At 35.9% G+C, this 17,093-nt stretch overlaps 1 protein-coding gene across 1 annotated transcript; it reads left to right on the forward strand.

Annotated features, from left to right (window-relative positions):
• The first annotated feature begins 266 nt into the window (after positions 1 to 266).
• LOC104578607 (MLLT3 super elongation complex subunit) lies at positions 267 to 16,543 on the forward strand. Its single transcript, XM_088538955.1, has 6 exons — positions 267 to 372; positions 4,996 to 5,128; positions 5,946 to 6,045; positions 9,095 to 9,166; positions 10,766 to 10,837; positions 15,599 to 16,543. The coding sequence occupies exons 1-6, from the start codon at positions 270 to 272 to the stop codon at positions 15,728 to 15,730; spliced, it is 612 nt and encodes a 203-aa protein (XP_088395081.1). The 5' UTR covers positions 267 to 269; the 3' UTR covers positions 15,731 to 16,543.
• The last annotated feature ends 550 nt before the right edge of the window (positions 16,544 to 17,093 follow it).

Below are 17,093 nucleotides of genomic sequence, written 5' to 3' on the forward strand. Positions count from 1 at the left end.
CCCACATCTTATAGATCCTTTCAAAGAATATACTGGTAGCTTTTGTGTAGCATATGCTGACTTAGTACAGTGCTGTATGTACCATTTAGTTGTGTGTACGTTGGTTGTGGGCTTGCCAATTTGTGCACTGTTTGGCTTGCCAGCACCATAAATAAAGATCACTGAGCTTCCTTCTTTTCAGCAGGTTTTCTATTTTCTTTTGTTTTAACAAAATGCCTAAATAATACCTTTCTCTTAAAACAAAATTTGGGGTGGAAGTATTTATTACAATGCTGTTTTTTTTTTCTTTTAAGTCTGAACAGCCCAGTCCTGCCAGTTCCAGCTCCAGTTCCAGCTCCAGTTTTACACCATCTCAGAGCAGCAGACAACAAGGTACTAACAAAGCAAAATAAATGAGAAGATATATAAAATGAAGGGGCCCTAAAAAGCTAGTTGATAGCGTTTCATCACTACTTTCCCATTGCTTTCCCAGTGTGAACTAGTGTGAATTTCAATTTTATACACTCTAATTTGGGTGTTCACATTTGTGACCGTAAATGCAAAATAGAAGGGGAGAAAATTTAGCTGAGGAAAGGGCATAAGGGGTGTTTCTTCTGAGGCAGCAAATATGTACCAGTTGCTTAACAGGTGCTAGACCCAAAAGTGCTTCCAGAGACCCAAGAGAGTTTGCATTTTTGAGGCTATCCTTCTGTGGGATTAAAGAGCACTTGGCTGCTCTGTGGAGCCCTGCTTGGCAGGCTATGCTTACAACAGCAGTGATCTCCAAATTCATGGTGCTCGGGTCCAGCGCCAGTAAATTCTACTTGGGTTGGAAGAAACCTAACAAGTCAAAGCTGGGGGTCTGTATTACTGGGAAGTTTTAAGAGCATACTGCATTTATGTAAGAAATATGATGGGAGAGAAGGATGGTTAGGCTCTAAATTGACATTAAGTTTACCTTTGTTTTTTTGGCTGCTAATTATGCTCTACTCAGAACTTAGTAACAAAATATAAGTTTCTTTCCAGAGAGTCTGCCAAAATAGATTTTTTATAAATTGAGATTCATTCTACATGAGCTATTAAACTATCTAGTTCCTGTTTCACCTTGTTCCCTAACTTTATAAGACTTCTATGACTGGTACATTCTTAATCCCTTTTTCTTTTGTTCTTTAAACCAGGAAGCATTAAGAAAAGGCAGCTTTTGAGAGATTAAAATTACATTTTTTAATCCATATGTTTTCTCTGAAGATAGTTTTTCAATTTAAGATTGTGAAAATAGATGAGTACCTCAGACAGAAGATTTGCTTTTTAAAAGATCTAAATAGGTTGTCTAACTATCACACTGCTTTTCTGGAAGTAACAGGTAACTGGCAGTGAGTTCTTTCTACATGCCAACAGCATTGTTTCGGTGGTTGCACATCTTTGAATTAGGGAAATACAGGCAAAAGTGGACTGTTGTTTGTGACTGGCTTAAGGAATTTGACACATATCTAAGGCTGAACAAAAGTCCTTTTTGTACATTTTTGTACTCATGAAAACCTCCTTAGTGATCCGAGCTGCCTGTTACAAGCCCTTCTTGGGCACCCATCTTGTTCCTTACCTTACCTCAGGAGAAAAACAGGCAGTTTTCTTCTAAGCAGACTGGATCAGTTAATCTCTCTGGCCCATTTATGAGCATGTCACAGACTGTCTTTCAGTTCTGAACCTTCTTGAGAATAGATAGGAGATCTTCCTATGACATGAACTGCTTTGAAGTGCAAATGTTATATACTTGTCCCTTTTCTTGCTGTAATAAAAGGTGATTAATATATTTGTTAATATATTTTTAAATCACTATATACTGCCAAGTGTATGCATTTGTATGTAGCTTGGGATGAAGCACAAGGCACTCTGTGAATGTATATATCATAATATTGTGCCCTGCTCAAGAACCCATGCTTTATACCCTAAATAATCTAATTGCAGGGGCTCATGCTTCATTGACATTGTCATTGAAGTATCAGAAACTTTTTTATGCATAAGCACTGGGCTAGTAGGATTTTGTCAGATATTTTTGAGATTTTTGTTTGTTTTTTTCCCATTTCTTTTCAAAGAACATTTGCTTTTGGACAATTTTTTTTTTTGGTGTCTCCTTAACTACTTTCAAGAGATAACAAGTAACTTCTCAGACTGTAAAGGAATTGTCATGGAGTTTTTATTCAAATGTTACTAAGGAATAGAAAATTAACAGTAACATAGCTATCAATACTAGAGACAAAGTCATAAAAAATAATGCTTTACTGATTGTGAAGAAAGCCTATAGAAGGTTGGCTAGCTGGGTACCAAGTGCCTATTCAGAGGCTCAGACTTGATCCCATTCCTAGTGAAAACATGCTGGAAGGAGGTTTCTTGGTGCCTATGGCATTTTCAGTGCATCAGATGTACATGTTCCCTTTCCTCTAAAAGGAATAAGCTAGTTGCCCATTAAAGATGACGTTGATTGTCCTAGAAGGCAGTGTAGCAGAATTAGGTAAAATGACCCTCTGGGATACTTGGAAAAAAAATATAGCAGGCAAGTGAAAAGAATTAGCTCAAACTTTGGAAAATACACTGTATGAGGAACATGAGATTTTTTTTTCTATTTAAAAATATATCAAATAAGGGTCTGATGTTTTGAGCAGCTTATAGTCCACTTGCAGTCCTGTTAGAAAGCTATTAGATTTGACATTTTGATATTTCCTTTCCTCTTTCTTTCATTCGATCTTTTTTTCTCCTTTTTTCTTTTTTCTTTTTCTTTCCTTTTTCTTCTTTCTTTTCTTTCTTTTCTCTTTTTCTTTTTCTTTTTTTCCCTTTTTTTCCCTTTTTTCTTTTTTCTTTCCTGGGGTTTGTCGGGAGAAGGGGAAAGTGAAAGTCCTCTCTAAAGCTGATTTCAGTCTAATGTGTGGGACCCGACTTCTGCTCTCAAAGCAGACTAACAGCCACCTTCAGTAGGAGCTTGAGAATGGTTTTTAGTTTCTTTGCCCTGTAAGATAACCTGTCTTTCTCTTGTGATTTGCAAGAAGTGTCGGAAGATTAGCCTTTTTAGGCTAAAGCTAGCTTGTATGAATATTCTTGTGTTCTTGCCTTTTATCCCTTTTCAACCGTGGACAACTCCTCCTTGTATTTCCACTTTAATTCTCTTTTCTAGCTTTGTATCCCAGTTTTAGTTCCTTGTGCCTTGTCTTTTATTTTCTCTGCCTCCCAATGGTTATGCTGGCCAGTAAGAGCATTTTCAGAAAGTTCAAAACAGGCAACTTCTTTCATCCCTATGCTGATGCTGCTATGGGTGCCCTCTCCCCTCTGCTTCAAAGGGAAATAGTTCATTACCACCCCTATAAAAAGACAAGGAGGAAGCCCTATTCTGAGAGGCAAGGGTTAGATATTCAGTCAGACTCTAGATTACCATTTGGAAATAACTGAGCTCAGTCTGCCCCAAAAGGACCAGAAAATGGACTGTAGGCCAGCAGCTGCTCCTGCTTTTCTCATCAGTGGGGGTGTGTAGAGAAGAAGCACTTCTGCATTACCCACCTTTCCTTATGGCTTGTGTAGGTGCAGGCACCTACAGTTTGTCCAGCAACAGCATCTGGGCTTATTCCTGGTCAACATTAGGGTGTGCAAAAAGGGAAAAGAACCAGCTGCACCACTTTAACAGAAGTTATGTACAGCATTTGTGGTAAGTCCTTCTAAATGTTGTGTTTAAAGTCGCTTGCTGAGAAGTAGTTAAAAGGCCTGTGACCCAAGTCCTGCTAGATATGGCCTGATCCACCTAAACAACCCTTCCATGAACCATTTCCGTGAAGGAAGTAGTTACTCTTCTGGCAGTCTGATCCTGACAGAGAAAGAGATCTGGCTTCTGTACTGCCTGTGACTAGGGATGAAGCTCATTGACTCTATTTCCCCATAAGCAAAGGATTTACAAGGTTTACCTCCCTTTTAAGAGCACTCTGAGGCTTATTTCTTGATTGTTAGTGCTTTGAGTTTCCTGGGCTGGGGAATCTACAGAACCCTAGGAGTAATTGCTGTCCCTGTAGACATCAGTGTTCCTTTTGTGTGTTGCTTTTTCTGTTCTCAGTTGTGGTATACTCCATTAAATGCTCTGTGGCATCATTTTTGTTTACTTCATTCTACTAAGCTGCTTTTACCCATTCTTCTTTTAAGTGACTGTATTGTTTTACATGCTACAGATTGTTAAACACGCTGCTTTTACTGTAACTATCTTTTTCAGCAAAATAAATTGAGTAAAATCAAAACAGAATCCTAAACTGAATTGAACACAGTTTTATGGACAATTCAAGCTCCATATCTTGTATTAAATCAAGAAAAAAAGATAGGATGATATTGCATGGAGTTGACACAGTTTTTACAAATGAACAGTGACAAAGTGCTTACTTGGCCAGAAATTGGCTTTGAAATAAGAACAGCTACATCTAAACAGATCAAAAACATGCAGACTAAGATTGCCTTGGCCAGAATAAGTTACAATCAGAATAATTTATTAGACTTTGCTTTTCAATATGTGAATTAGCTTAACCAATGTACTATTACCAGTCTGTCCCAGTAGATCTTTACTGACATACCCTTTTAGAAAGCAAGAATTGTTAAAGCCATCAAAGGGAAAAAATCTTCCTTGTATTAATAGGATAGAAATATTCATTTTTTCCTAAATTCAAACAAGCATGGGGAATATTTGACACAAAAATATTTTACATACTTCAGCTGTTTTACAGGGGGCCAATCCTGTAAATACTTTGAACGTATGAGTCACTGCATTGTCACAAGTAAGTCCATTAAAATTGGCACAGTTGCTCATGAGTAAATGATTTATGGATAAGTGCCTACAGTATAAGTCCTCATGCATTACTTCATATTTTTAATGTTTAAGACTCTTCCCTCCCAATAATGGGTTGGGAAGGTAGGTTTTTTAAATCTCTGTGAAGCTGTCTGGAACTCTGCAAAAGGTGCTCAGTTTGTTTATGTTTTATTGTTTCTGTTGCATAGGTCCATTGCGGTCTATAATGAAAGATCTGCATTCAGATGATAACGAAGATGAATCGGATGAAGCAGAAGAGAATGACAATGATTCAGAGATGGAGAGACCTGTAAATACACGTGGAGGAAACAGAAGTCGCAGGTGAGTGTCTTATGATGGCAAATAACCTGATGGCCACGATGTTGCATTTGCTAGTCATTAAGTGGGGTTTAGTGTTCTCGGACTTTGCTGAATAGCAAACAGCCAGACAGGTCACACTCTGTTTCTAGAAAGTCCACTTATAGCAATGCTATAAGTGAAAACCGTAGGAACTAGACATTCACAGTGCAAACTATTTGTATGCTAAACCACATTGTCACTGTGGTGTTGTATCCATCTGACTTTGTCTCATACCATTGTGAGTTCAGGTACTAGTTGAGAAGGTAAAATAGAGAAGAAATAAATTAGAAGACAAAGTACACATCAGTTACAGAAATTTTAAGCATCGTGCTTCTGAAGTGCAGTCTTATTTGGGCATTTCAAAATTCGGCTGTTCTTCAAGCAGCTTGAGGCTCTGTTTTAGTCTGTTGAAAGTCATGAAAAACCTGAAACACAGACTCTTTCAAACATTTTCACAGTGGATCCTTTATCTGATCTGCATGGTTCTACTTGTTTTACTCTTCATGAGCTCATAGCACCTGAGTGCCAGTGTCAGCAATTGCTTAAGTGGAAAGGTAATAGGAAGCTATTAATGAATGTCAGCTGTTTCTCTTATGCACTTTAGCAGCTGGAATCAAAAAGACCAAGAAGGCTAGCAGTTTGAGCACTTGTTAACATGTCAGTGATTCTCTAAAGGATGATTTTATACTTAACTTGTTTCTAAATGTAGGGGATTTTGTTACCATTTCAAAAAAAAAAAACAAAAAAAACAAAAAAAAAAAAAAAAAAAACCTGATCTCTTGGCTCTCTTTCTCCATAGAGTTAGTCTAAGTGATGGCAGTGACAGTGACAGTAGTTCAGCTTCTTCATCACTACATCATGAACCAACACCACCTTTACTGAAAACCAACAACAACCAGGTAAAGTCAGAATTCATAAATACAAGCTGTCGTAGGAACACGCTTTTTGTCGAGGAGCTGGTATAACATTCTGCTTGCTTCAGGAAAAACCCTTCGCCTGTAAACTGACAGGGATTTTTTTCAAAAGATGAGGAAGTGTCTGATAAATTAAATACTATAAAGCAAATTAACGTTTTTGTAAGTATTTTAAGGAATGTGTCCCTTCTTTTGAATTAACTTTGTGTGGTAAACATTGTAAACTGGCTTTACAGCATCAATTATACAATCAGTGCACTTCTGAGGAGGCTGTATTTGTAGTAGACACAGTTCACATCAATGGGTTCATTCTCAGTAATCTGTGCAGGAATTAGTGTTTTCTTTTACCCTCTCTGCCAGTGTCTATCTAGAAGATGAAATAGTTTTTTATTTCACTGTCAGAAAGAGTACTTGTTCCATATTAGTAACAGCTAATTTTTGTATTAATTTTACATGAGAAAGTAGAGTTGTTCTGTTTTCCAGAAGAAGAAATAAGTAAGAACTAGAAAATAAGTGGACGACAAATGAGAATTAGCCTTTAGGAATTTATTCACACATAGTCAACCAAAAACACAGCTCTCTAAATAAATAAATCACATGTATAACCTGATATAATGATGTAGTTAGAAGAGCATTTACATGTATTAACAGAAGTTCGTGGTTTAGATGATGAATTGAATCTTACAAATGAGTCTCTCCTGTATCCCTTGGGTTAGCTGTTTCCATTCTCTGGCAGAAATAATTTACATTTCATTGTTTTCCAGTAACATACAAGTTTATTCACAGTGTAAAAGCAGAACATTATTAGGCAGGCTAGTTAAATTAAAATACATTGTGACGAGAAAAAAAAATCTGAGGAATAGACTGTGCACATGGCCATTTTTATGAATGTAAAGAAAAAGATTCCATATCCAGGAAGCATTTGTAACATCGATCCAAAACTCTGGAAGCTTTTTACTGAGTTGATTTACAGTTGATTTACATCAAGCTATTCAGAGAGCTTCTTCCTAGAAAAAAATCAGACTATCGAGATATGGAATGTTATGTTTATTGGAGACATAAACACAAGCAGAATGAAGCATCCTCCTGTTGCTTATGGTTTAATGAAGGTATTTACTTCTCCAGGGGCAATATAACTGTCTCAATATGAATCTCAGCTAGCAGCAGCCCACTCAGTGACATCTTTCATGTTCCTTCCTGCTTCAGCAACCTAACAAAAAGCCTATGTGCATGTTTAGACACTCCAAAAAACAGTAGAGAGCCAGCTGAACATGAATCTTTCACTGCCTTTTGATTTCATAATTGTGGTGAAAGTCAGAAATATGGAGAAGCTGTGATTGCTAGCAGAATGCTGTTTGCTAGAATGAAGTTTTTCATTTGGAAGATGAGGCTAAATCCATTTACATCCTGAAGTGCCTAAGATTTAGTTAATGTCACTGTCTGCATAAGCAGTCTCTATTTTTACACTCTATTGTTAGTGCTATATCTTCTCTGAACAAAAGTGCTTGAGATGCTCAATTTCAGTTACACATCAAGAGTTCTTATAGGAAATGACTCTTGGCACTTATTGTGTCCTCATTAAGATTATGTTTGAAAATGTTTAAATTTTAGGACAAGTCGATGTCAGAAATTACAGATTATAGCTAACTAAGAATTTTCTTCAAGTTTCTGTAAAAAAACAAGTAAAACATCTAAAAGGTGTGAAATCCTTACTTAGAGATATATTTTATAAAGACAATGCACTTTCGGTGGCCTGGACTGCAATAATCCTAGGGGCTGCTGAATCTAAGAACAGGGATTTTTCTTCAGAGAAGTATCATATTTTGCCTTCTGGCTATGCATCAGTCTTGGCTAAGCAAATGCTTAGGTGAGATTAATTCAGATCTGCATTCACTGTCTTTATACAAGAAAGTAGCTGTTTACCTGCCTCTTGCATTGTTACCATGCTGATCGCCTTGAAGAACGTATATATAGTTTAGCAAATTTTGATAGGGAACTAGAAGGAACTTAAGAGAAAACTGTCAGTGAGCCTTCAACTTAAAAAGTTGTTTTAACAGGGCTTTATTTCCTTGGTTTCTCATGTTGAGTTTTGTGCTTGTGAGTATCCAGGATCGTTCTGGGGAAATCATGCTGCTGATGCCAGTCTTATTTACAATGGCACATAAAACACAATGTTCATCATATGTGATTTATTTTCCATTGATGTTTTTCAGAAGAGCTGACTATACTGCAAGTTAGCTTGGAAATGGTGCTTTTTTAATGCACTTCTAGCTTCGAAAAATGCCTCCGTATGTGAGGGGAAAAAATCAGAAAAACAAAAAAGGATTCTCTGTTTCCCTGAGACATTCTTCACTTGAATCCTAAGATATTGCTATTGATATTTACTGCTGCATATTTACATACTCTTCTCAACTGCTTCAGTACTGGATGAAGCACTCCTGGTTTGTATATGTGGTAGCAAATGTCTTTGTATTTTGCTAAAGGAATGGTACGATATAAATACAGGACAAATCACTACTACTTGTCAAGTAATTTTTCTTTCTGCAGTTACAGCTCATGCAGTCATATAACTGGAATCTCTATTCTTCACAAAATAGGCAGCACAAAAAGAGAACACAGGAGAAACATACTTAGCTGACACTCTGAGACACTGAACAGTAGCATTTTAGCATCATCTACAAAGTACAAAATTCTTATCCTTCTTATCTTATTCTTACTCTTATCCTTCTTTACCTGGTAACATGCAAAGGACATGCACACAAAAAGGTAGTGTCAAGGATTTAAAGGCTTTAAAGTGACATTAATACTTTAAGGAACAATAATATCAGTATCACTTCATCATCACCAGCAATTCATCATGTTCTGTTGTAAGTTGCTTTTTCTGAAAAGGTATGAGTTGATTGTATAAATGAAACAATGTAAAAGACCAGTTATGATTATGGCTTTCTATAATCTTTTTGGTTATATCACCAGCAGGATTTTTCTTAAGCAACTGTATCCGAAACCGTATTTAAGGATTTTCTCTCTTTTCCAGATTTTAGAAGTCAAGAGTCCAATAAAGCAAAGCAAATCTGACAAACAAATAAAGAATGGTGAATGTGATAAGGTAAACATGAACGGATGAAAAATAATCTAGCCTAAAAAATGGTGTATTTGATGTATTTTCTGCACACTGACCTACAATAATTTTTTTTCCCATAGAATGAAAAAATAATGACTATGTCTTTGCTTGCAATTCTCCAAGAGCAGATTTTCTCCCTTAGTTTTAAAATTTCTTTTTCCCTTGCTTTATTTTGAGGCCTTTCCTTCCCTTCAGTGCATATAGTGACTTAGCAAATGTCCCTACATGAGAAAGTGCCATCTATGGTTTATTTTATATGAGCCCACCATACATTTGCGTTGCGCTTCACTGAACAGGTGACCATTTTGCATAAGAGAAAACACAGTTGAATTTTCAGTCGATAAACCAGTCAATTGGAAACATTTTCCAGCATCCTTTCCGAGGGTTGCACCATGAGAAAAGGCGGTGCGATTTAGCATATGTTAACTACAACAATATTAAGGAAGAGTTACCATTTAACATAGGGAAAGGCAGTTTTGTACAATCATGTCATCTCTATCATGTATCCATGCTCTAACGCATTGTGAAAGAGAACACAGTATAGTTTCCCAGTGTGGACATGATCCTCTGAAGGTTTATGTTTTCCAGGTTATATGTAAATTCTCTGTGATACCGTTAGGCAGGAGACTGAAGTAACAGTATTTGTTGCTAATTTTTCAATGGCCTATTCCGTGGTACCTTTTCCTTCCTCAGATGGATATCATATAACTCTATGGTTGAAGAACATCAAAAAATAAAACAAAGAAAAGATTTCTGATGTCTGAGACTGACTGAGTAAAAGAGAAAGTCAGTGATGTGGTCGAGAAGGGGGACGTGACTCTAGAATAAGTTGGTATTCTGGGAAAGAAATGGAAAGTACTATTAGAACAATGACCTTCTTGACCTTTCTTCTACCATATCTCCTTGTTGACACACAGAATTAATCAAGTAGCTTTAAAGAGAGAGGGATTTGGTTCTGAGCCAAAGAGAGAGGGATTTGGCTCATGATACCCTGGTTAGGAATTACGGTGTTTATTTTTCCTGGGGTTCTGTGTGGAAAGGTGGTACCTGCTTGTCAAAACTTGTGTTTTTTAGGTCTTGTCCCAGACATCTCTTGTCATAGCTGAGCAAATAGATTTCTTTCCTACAGCAAAGGAATGTTTAACTTCCAAAGAGCCGCTATCCCTTGAATTTCTGACATACCTTAAAAAGTATTTCTGCGCACTGGAAAAATGTGCTGAGTGAACTTCCAAAGTTCCCACTAATCATTTATTTTCTAAGGACTGAGTATTCTTTGGATTTTCAAATGTTCTTATACCAGAAGGCAAGTCAGCTGTCCAAAAGTCTTTTGAATTTTTGACAAAGTAATTTACGTAAGGTTTCTTTATAATGTGGCAGTACCTTAAGATTTTCAGGGTTGTGAAGTACATAATAAGACCCTCAAAAGCTTGTGTTTGGGCTGAATTAAGCTAAGGAAAGTCAGCCTATTAAAAAGGGAAATAAGATTTAAAATAACATTTCCATTTTTTTTAAAGAAATTTGGAAGTGTTTGAAATACACAGTTATGATTAACAAGTTGTTTTTGCGGGGGGGACTTGCTTTTAGGCATATCTCGATGAACTAGTAGAGCTTCACAGAAGATTAATGACATTGAGAGAGAGACATATACTACAGCAGGTGAGAAGCAATCTTGTGCTATATCACAGCATGTTTATTGAAATTGCGAAGTCACATCTATTTTTGCTTGCTTTATCTAAAACCTTAGAATCAGATTTAATAGCTTTGAAGTCTGTAGAATACTGCTTATTAAGACATTCAGTGCAGAATAGGGAATTTTTATGCGTATTTTGAATTATGTTGCCAAATTAATTGACAGATTAAGAATGTCAATCTGAGCTAAATTTTTCGCCAGTTCATTGTTGTGTTTCTCAACATACTGAATCAGTAAGTGTGAAAAAAAGGATAGGAGAATGAGTACAGCTGTGTGTCATGACTTGGTAACAGTTTTGTGTCTGCTTTTTCCTGAGATTGATAGGCATTTTTCCGCAAATACTTAAATATGTTTGCCATGACAAACAAAAAATATTTAATTCTAACCAAAACTCACTTAGGGAGAAAATGTGCATATTTATTCAGTCTTCTGAAGTCACAGAAGTAATGAAATATGAAAAAAAGGTTTCACATTTATTGACAAGGTATGCAATATTAAGAATTTTATATTTGTTGTTTTGGATGACTGTGTCAGATACTATTGTGAAAATGAAACAATAAACAACACTAACAAATTGTAGCACAGATGGCTTTTTTTTTTAATTACATTTAGAGCAACTGTGTCCCAATTTCAGGCATTTTGTGGAAAGAGAATTTTTAAATCATTTTTAAGTAACTTCAATCACTCATCAAATTTCTCAACATTTGGATAAGTGAGTAAAAAATATTTTGGGAGCCTCTGCATTAATCTGTGAATTTTTATTAATTCAGGCATAGTATTGTGAGTAAAGATCAGAAAATAATTGAGAGAGAGGTGGAAAGAAATATTTCAGTTAAATATATTCTTTAATTAAAGAGAGATACTGATGGCTGTGTCAAATGTCATCTGCTGTGATACACTGAAGAATATTGGTGATCCTTTATACTCTTAATATACTCTCAATCCTTAATATACTCTTGTTCCCAAAGTTCATTTTGTCCTATGTTCAAATTAGAGCTTTTCTCATCAACGCACTGTCTGAATGGCAGAAAGGCAAATTTTCATCTTCATTGAGAAATTGTAGGAAACTGAAAGGTATGAATTACCTTCCCCACTTACGTTATTCATAAATTCTTAAGAGCCCACATGAAAAGCGAAATTATTGTAAGATCATGCCTTAGTTTGGCCTCTCCAAGTATCAAAGACATCTTTTTGGAAGAGTTTCACTTGACCCAGCAGAGCCTGGGGACTTCAAGTGAAATTCTGAGAAAGAAAAACATCTTCAAAATCTTCTGGAAGACAGAAGATGAAAACAAGCAAGTCCTTCCAAGGACAGCCCAGCAGTGGAGCCTGGCCCTTCTCCATCCTAAGAGTTTTTTGGGCCCTGTTAGGATAAAGTTGTGAGCAACCTGGTCCAACCCCACGGCTGACCTTGTTTTGGAAAAGGGAATGGACTAGAGTCCAGCCTTGAAATCTGAATTATCCTGTGTCCTTAAGAAATAAGATGGTTCCAAATTAACCTGTAATCTATTTTGGGGTTTTTTTTGTTTGTTTGTTTGTTTTGTTTTCTAGTAGCACTTGCGTGCACTCCTTGTGTGGAGGAAGTACATACTTTTGGCAGAGGAAAGATGGACTTGTCCACTAAAACTTCTTCGGTCTGATATTAGAATACAGTTAAAATCTGCCTGATAGGAATTTACTAATACTAGGAAAAGCTGTGTGAAAAGAGACATGGCTGAACTGGAAGTTTGTATCCTGTGCTGAGTAAATGGAAAAATAATAGTATGCTCACGTGGATAGATGCCAGAACAGTAGGCGTAAATCTTTGCTGATGTAGCTTGTAGCTATAAAGAACATATTGGCTATACCAATATGCTACATATACACATATATAACAAGCTACATATTGACATAGCTGTATAATATTGGCTATGAAGATCCACTGGAATACAATGAAATTAATTGAAATACAATGAAATAAATGTGTTAACAATTTTACAGATTCTTTTTTTTTCTAAAATAGAGTATATTGCTGTGGCTGTTACAAGACATGGTTTTCCTTCATAGTATGACAAGAAAATATTAGACAAGATTATGAAGTGTAGCTGTCTTCCCTAATTCAAGCTTGTTCTATAGCTAATTATTTATCACACAGTGCTTATTTGAGACCAAGATTTGAGATTAAATTCCTTACTTTACAACACAGGCTGCATTGACTCCTTAGCTTCTTTCTTAAGACAAGACTTAGAAAAATGCCTAAAAGAGAGAACGAAGAATAGCATATATCAGAGTTGCCTAATACTAGCTATCATTTTTTTTTCCATTTGAATTTCTCTCACATTTTAATTGCAGGACAGTAGGAAATAGGATGGTATTACATGAATACATGAATCATCAGATGGAGAAATGAAGCAAACAATGTTGGATTAAAAATTTCTGTATAGAAAAAAATTAAAGCCAAGAGAAATGCTTTTAAAAAGTGTAAATAAAGGCAGAGTCCAGGCTCAGTATTTTCAGAATCTTGTACAGCTTCAAAATAAGTTAAATCTAGATATTTCCTTTCTTTTTTTTCCCCACTCTGTGAAAAGCAGATTATGGAAGGTGATTACAAAGAGCGTTTTTTAATGTAAAAGGTATTTCCCTCTTTTATTTCCGTCCTGTTTCTTCCACCATAGTTTGTATCATTCATTCTCTGACAATATACATGAAGTTATTTCATTTATCATATACATAGTTCTTTCTTTGTGGTCTATGCAAAAAAAAAAAGAAGGAAAATAAGAAATGGGGATTGGTTAATTATACAAGATTTGTTCTAAATTCAATGTTCTTTTTCGAATTAGTTTATTTTTGCCACATTTGTCATTTTTCAACTATGGAAAAAGAACTACAATTTAAGTAGTAAAATTCAAAAAAGTAAATACTATCTACTAATGCAGTGTTACAGTGGAGATAGCCTTAGGACTAAATAGGGTTCAAACTGAAGGATTTTTGGAGGATGGAAAACAAACTCTGCTTTGTTTTTCAAAGTCTGTATTAAAATATTAAGCATGGCATTAGATCCTTTGGTCTGATCAGTTTGAAAAACTCTGAAGCAATCAGGAGCTCTGCTGGATAAAGAATCGATGATGTGCTGGCAATGTACAGGATCTTGCCAGCCTTGCAAGAGTATCCTTTTGTGGAACAGACCAGATGTTTCAGAAACTATTGCATTTGCCAACTGAGATGAAGTGTTAATGTTTGAGAAGAGAGAATAGGTGTAGATTTGCTGTTCATCACCTTCTTTTGCAAAGCTATCGCAATGCAGATTTACAGCACCACAGTAAAAGGACATGAAGATCAAGAGTTAATTTACAAACTAAAGTAAAGTATATATCCACCTCAAGTTTCCACTTCAGGATTAAGATCGCATATGCTAAATACTGTGTAAACATGCAGCAAGGCACATTTTCTTGTTCTAAAGAAATAACTATATTATTTACATTCATTTCTATTCTTTACTTATGGAAAATTAAAATACACTCCCTTGCTGATTGTACTGTGTGATTGGATCTACACAGCCATTTGTAGAAAGGGCAGGTGTATTTGACACTTGAAAATTACTGCCTTATTTGGTGGTGGATTGCTTTCACCTTTGGACTGGTAAAATACAATCTGTGGTTTCCAAATATCTAGATTTCGTACTAGTTGTCTTTTTTGTTTGCAGCAATGTACCAAGAACTTTTAAATGAAGTTTAAGTCTGCAGGCAATGTTTGGAGAAACAGATCTTTTATTAATATGCTAAACTAGAGAGTGACTGTCTCTGAGAAAAAATAATCCATACTGTATGTCTTAAGTTGTGACATAGAATCCAGTGCCTTCAGGTTCGTCGCTATGGCTAGACTCAGAGTCTATTTTGAATGCCACAGAAGAGATAGTTGGAAAGAGTGAACAGAAAAACGGTGTGCTATCAGTGCATGGCACGGCCAAGAGACCGGGCTGACCTCCTGTGTGTTTGTTGTGGAAGTCTATTTGTTGGAATGAAGAAGCTCATGGAGATCCACAGCCATGACACATTGTTTTAGTCCTCTCTGACAAATAATCATTTGGTTTACACCCTACAAAATTCGGAAATTTTGGACAGGGTCATCAGTTCTTCTGATTCATTGCTAAAATAACATATATCCTGTTGATATTCTTCTCAGGAATTTGAGAAGTCTTTTGATTCTTACTTGAAGGAAATGTGATTATAGATGATACACTCACCAAAAAAGATTTTTCCCATGCCATTGATTCAACTTCATGGTTGTTCCATTTAAAATTTTTATTTGACTTAAATTTGCTATTCAGGATAATGCTGCTACTACTGACAACTGATGTGTATAAGTTTTCAAAATTGGCTTATGTGAATTATTTTCTGTAGTAACCTGTTTGGCAGCTACATGCACAGTAAATATTCCAGAAAGAGATCTTCCTGCTTCTTCTTTGTAAGAATGGCTTAGTAAATGTGCAGGTTTTCTTTAAACATTTGAAGAATATTTTCTTCATATTGATATTTGCTGTAACAACAGATAGGTATAGGCTGGGATTATGATTGACGATTAAAAAACAAAGCACTGTAGTCTGGTCTATAGTTCCACATCAGAAAGGGAGAGTGTGAAAATTGGATGTGTTTTATGCATTCCATGTAGTACTTAGAAGGAGGTTAATACATATAGTGGGCATGTGAAACAACTAGAACTTTCAACTGTGACTTTTTTTTCCCTTTCAGATAGTAAATCTGATAGAAGAGACTGGACACTTTCATATCACAAACACCACCTTTGACTTTGACCTTTGCTCACTGGACAAAACCACAGTCCGTAAACTCCAGAGTTATCTAGAGACATCTGGGACCTCCTGAGGAATCAGCATTTCTCTGCATCAAAACTGTTTTTTAGGTGAAATATGCAGAATGATGTAACTGAAATGAGGAGAGAAAACAAGCCAACCCTCTTCAGCTCTCTTTTAACTTAAAGCCTGTCCTCATCTCTTGATAAAGGAGAGGAAAAGTGACAAGATCAAGACAACCACTCTTCTCAACAAGAAAATGCTCTGGAAGAGTTAGCCTGGATAGCCTTGAAAAACAAACACATGCAAAAAGACAAACAGAAAACCTTGTTGTTAATGAATGTGTATGGTATCATGTATCTCTCTCTGTGGTGTTCCAGCCCACAAGATGAATGCATGTTCAACACACTGCCTTATTACATAACTGATCTATTTATTATTGCATACATGTATTCTGAAGTCACTGAGTCATTGAATGACACTACCAAATGTTGCAAGTACTGGGGCTGCATATATGCAATGCAGTACCATCACCATCACAAGCCTAGTAACTTTAGTCATGTTAAAATGTCATTTCTTGCAAACTTTCTGTACTTATTTATACACTATAATCTTGTTTCCACTTCTGTAGTTCCAGGAAACAAGATACAAAGTGAGGGACCAAAAAGTGGCCCTGTGTTTTGTTAACTATCTGCAACAGTAGGTTAGACCACAGCAGGTCAGACCGTAGGTCCTTGGCTGTACCTGTTTATTGATCTGGGATCATGGTAGAAAATGCACCAAATATGACTTGCTATCTAGCCTCAGTCAATAAATCAGTAGGACTTTTAACAACAACAACAAAAAAAGTCTGTCCTGAATCCAGCACTATTTGTTAACATTCTCGTGTCTGTTTTAATGTTATAATATTAAATATATATTAAAGTGAAGGTGTTTTGCAGGATCATCATAAAGGAGGGATACTGGTCCTGTTTGCTAAGGAAATGTTGTAGAAAATTCTTGGTTTGAAGATATTTATTACTATGAGTTTCAACACTCTACTGTTGCCAGTGTTTGACCTAATTTTACTTTTTCCATAAAACTATTGGCATAACTTTGTTCATACAGTGTATTCTATAGTTAATGTGGTTGTCTTTTTTTTATAGCTGATAAATTAAAACTCTTTCTTTGAAAAAAAAATTTGTTGATACACAGTTACATTTTGAAATACATACATACATGTGTGTATATACTTGTGCATGTATGTATGCAGATATATCTGTGTATGTGTCTGTGTTTTACTCTTTCCAGATTTTGGTATCTGTTCAGTAATTTGCTTGCATTTCCAGAAGAATTTCTTGTCTTTAGAAATGAGTATCATTTCATAGTAGCTGTCATTCCTTTAAAATCAATATCCTTTTCATGCATTTGCAAATGAAAGGACGCAGCCCTGTGCC

This window comes from Tinamus guttatus, unplaced genomic scaffold (assembly GCF_059628265.1).
Source record: "Tinamus guttatus ecotype Peru unplaced genomic scaffold, ASM5962826v1 Tinamus_guttatus_pri_ptg001280l, whole genome shotgun sequence".
NCBI lineage: Eukaryota > Metazoa > Chordata > Aves > Tinamiformes > Tinamidae > Tinamus > Tinamus guttatus.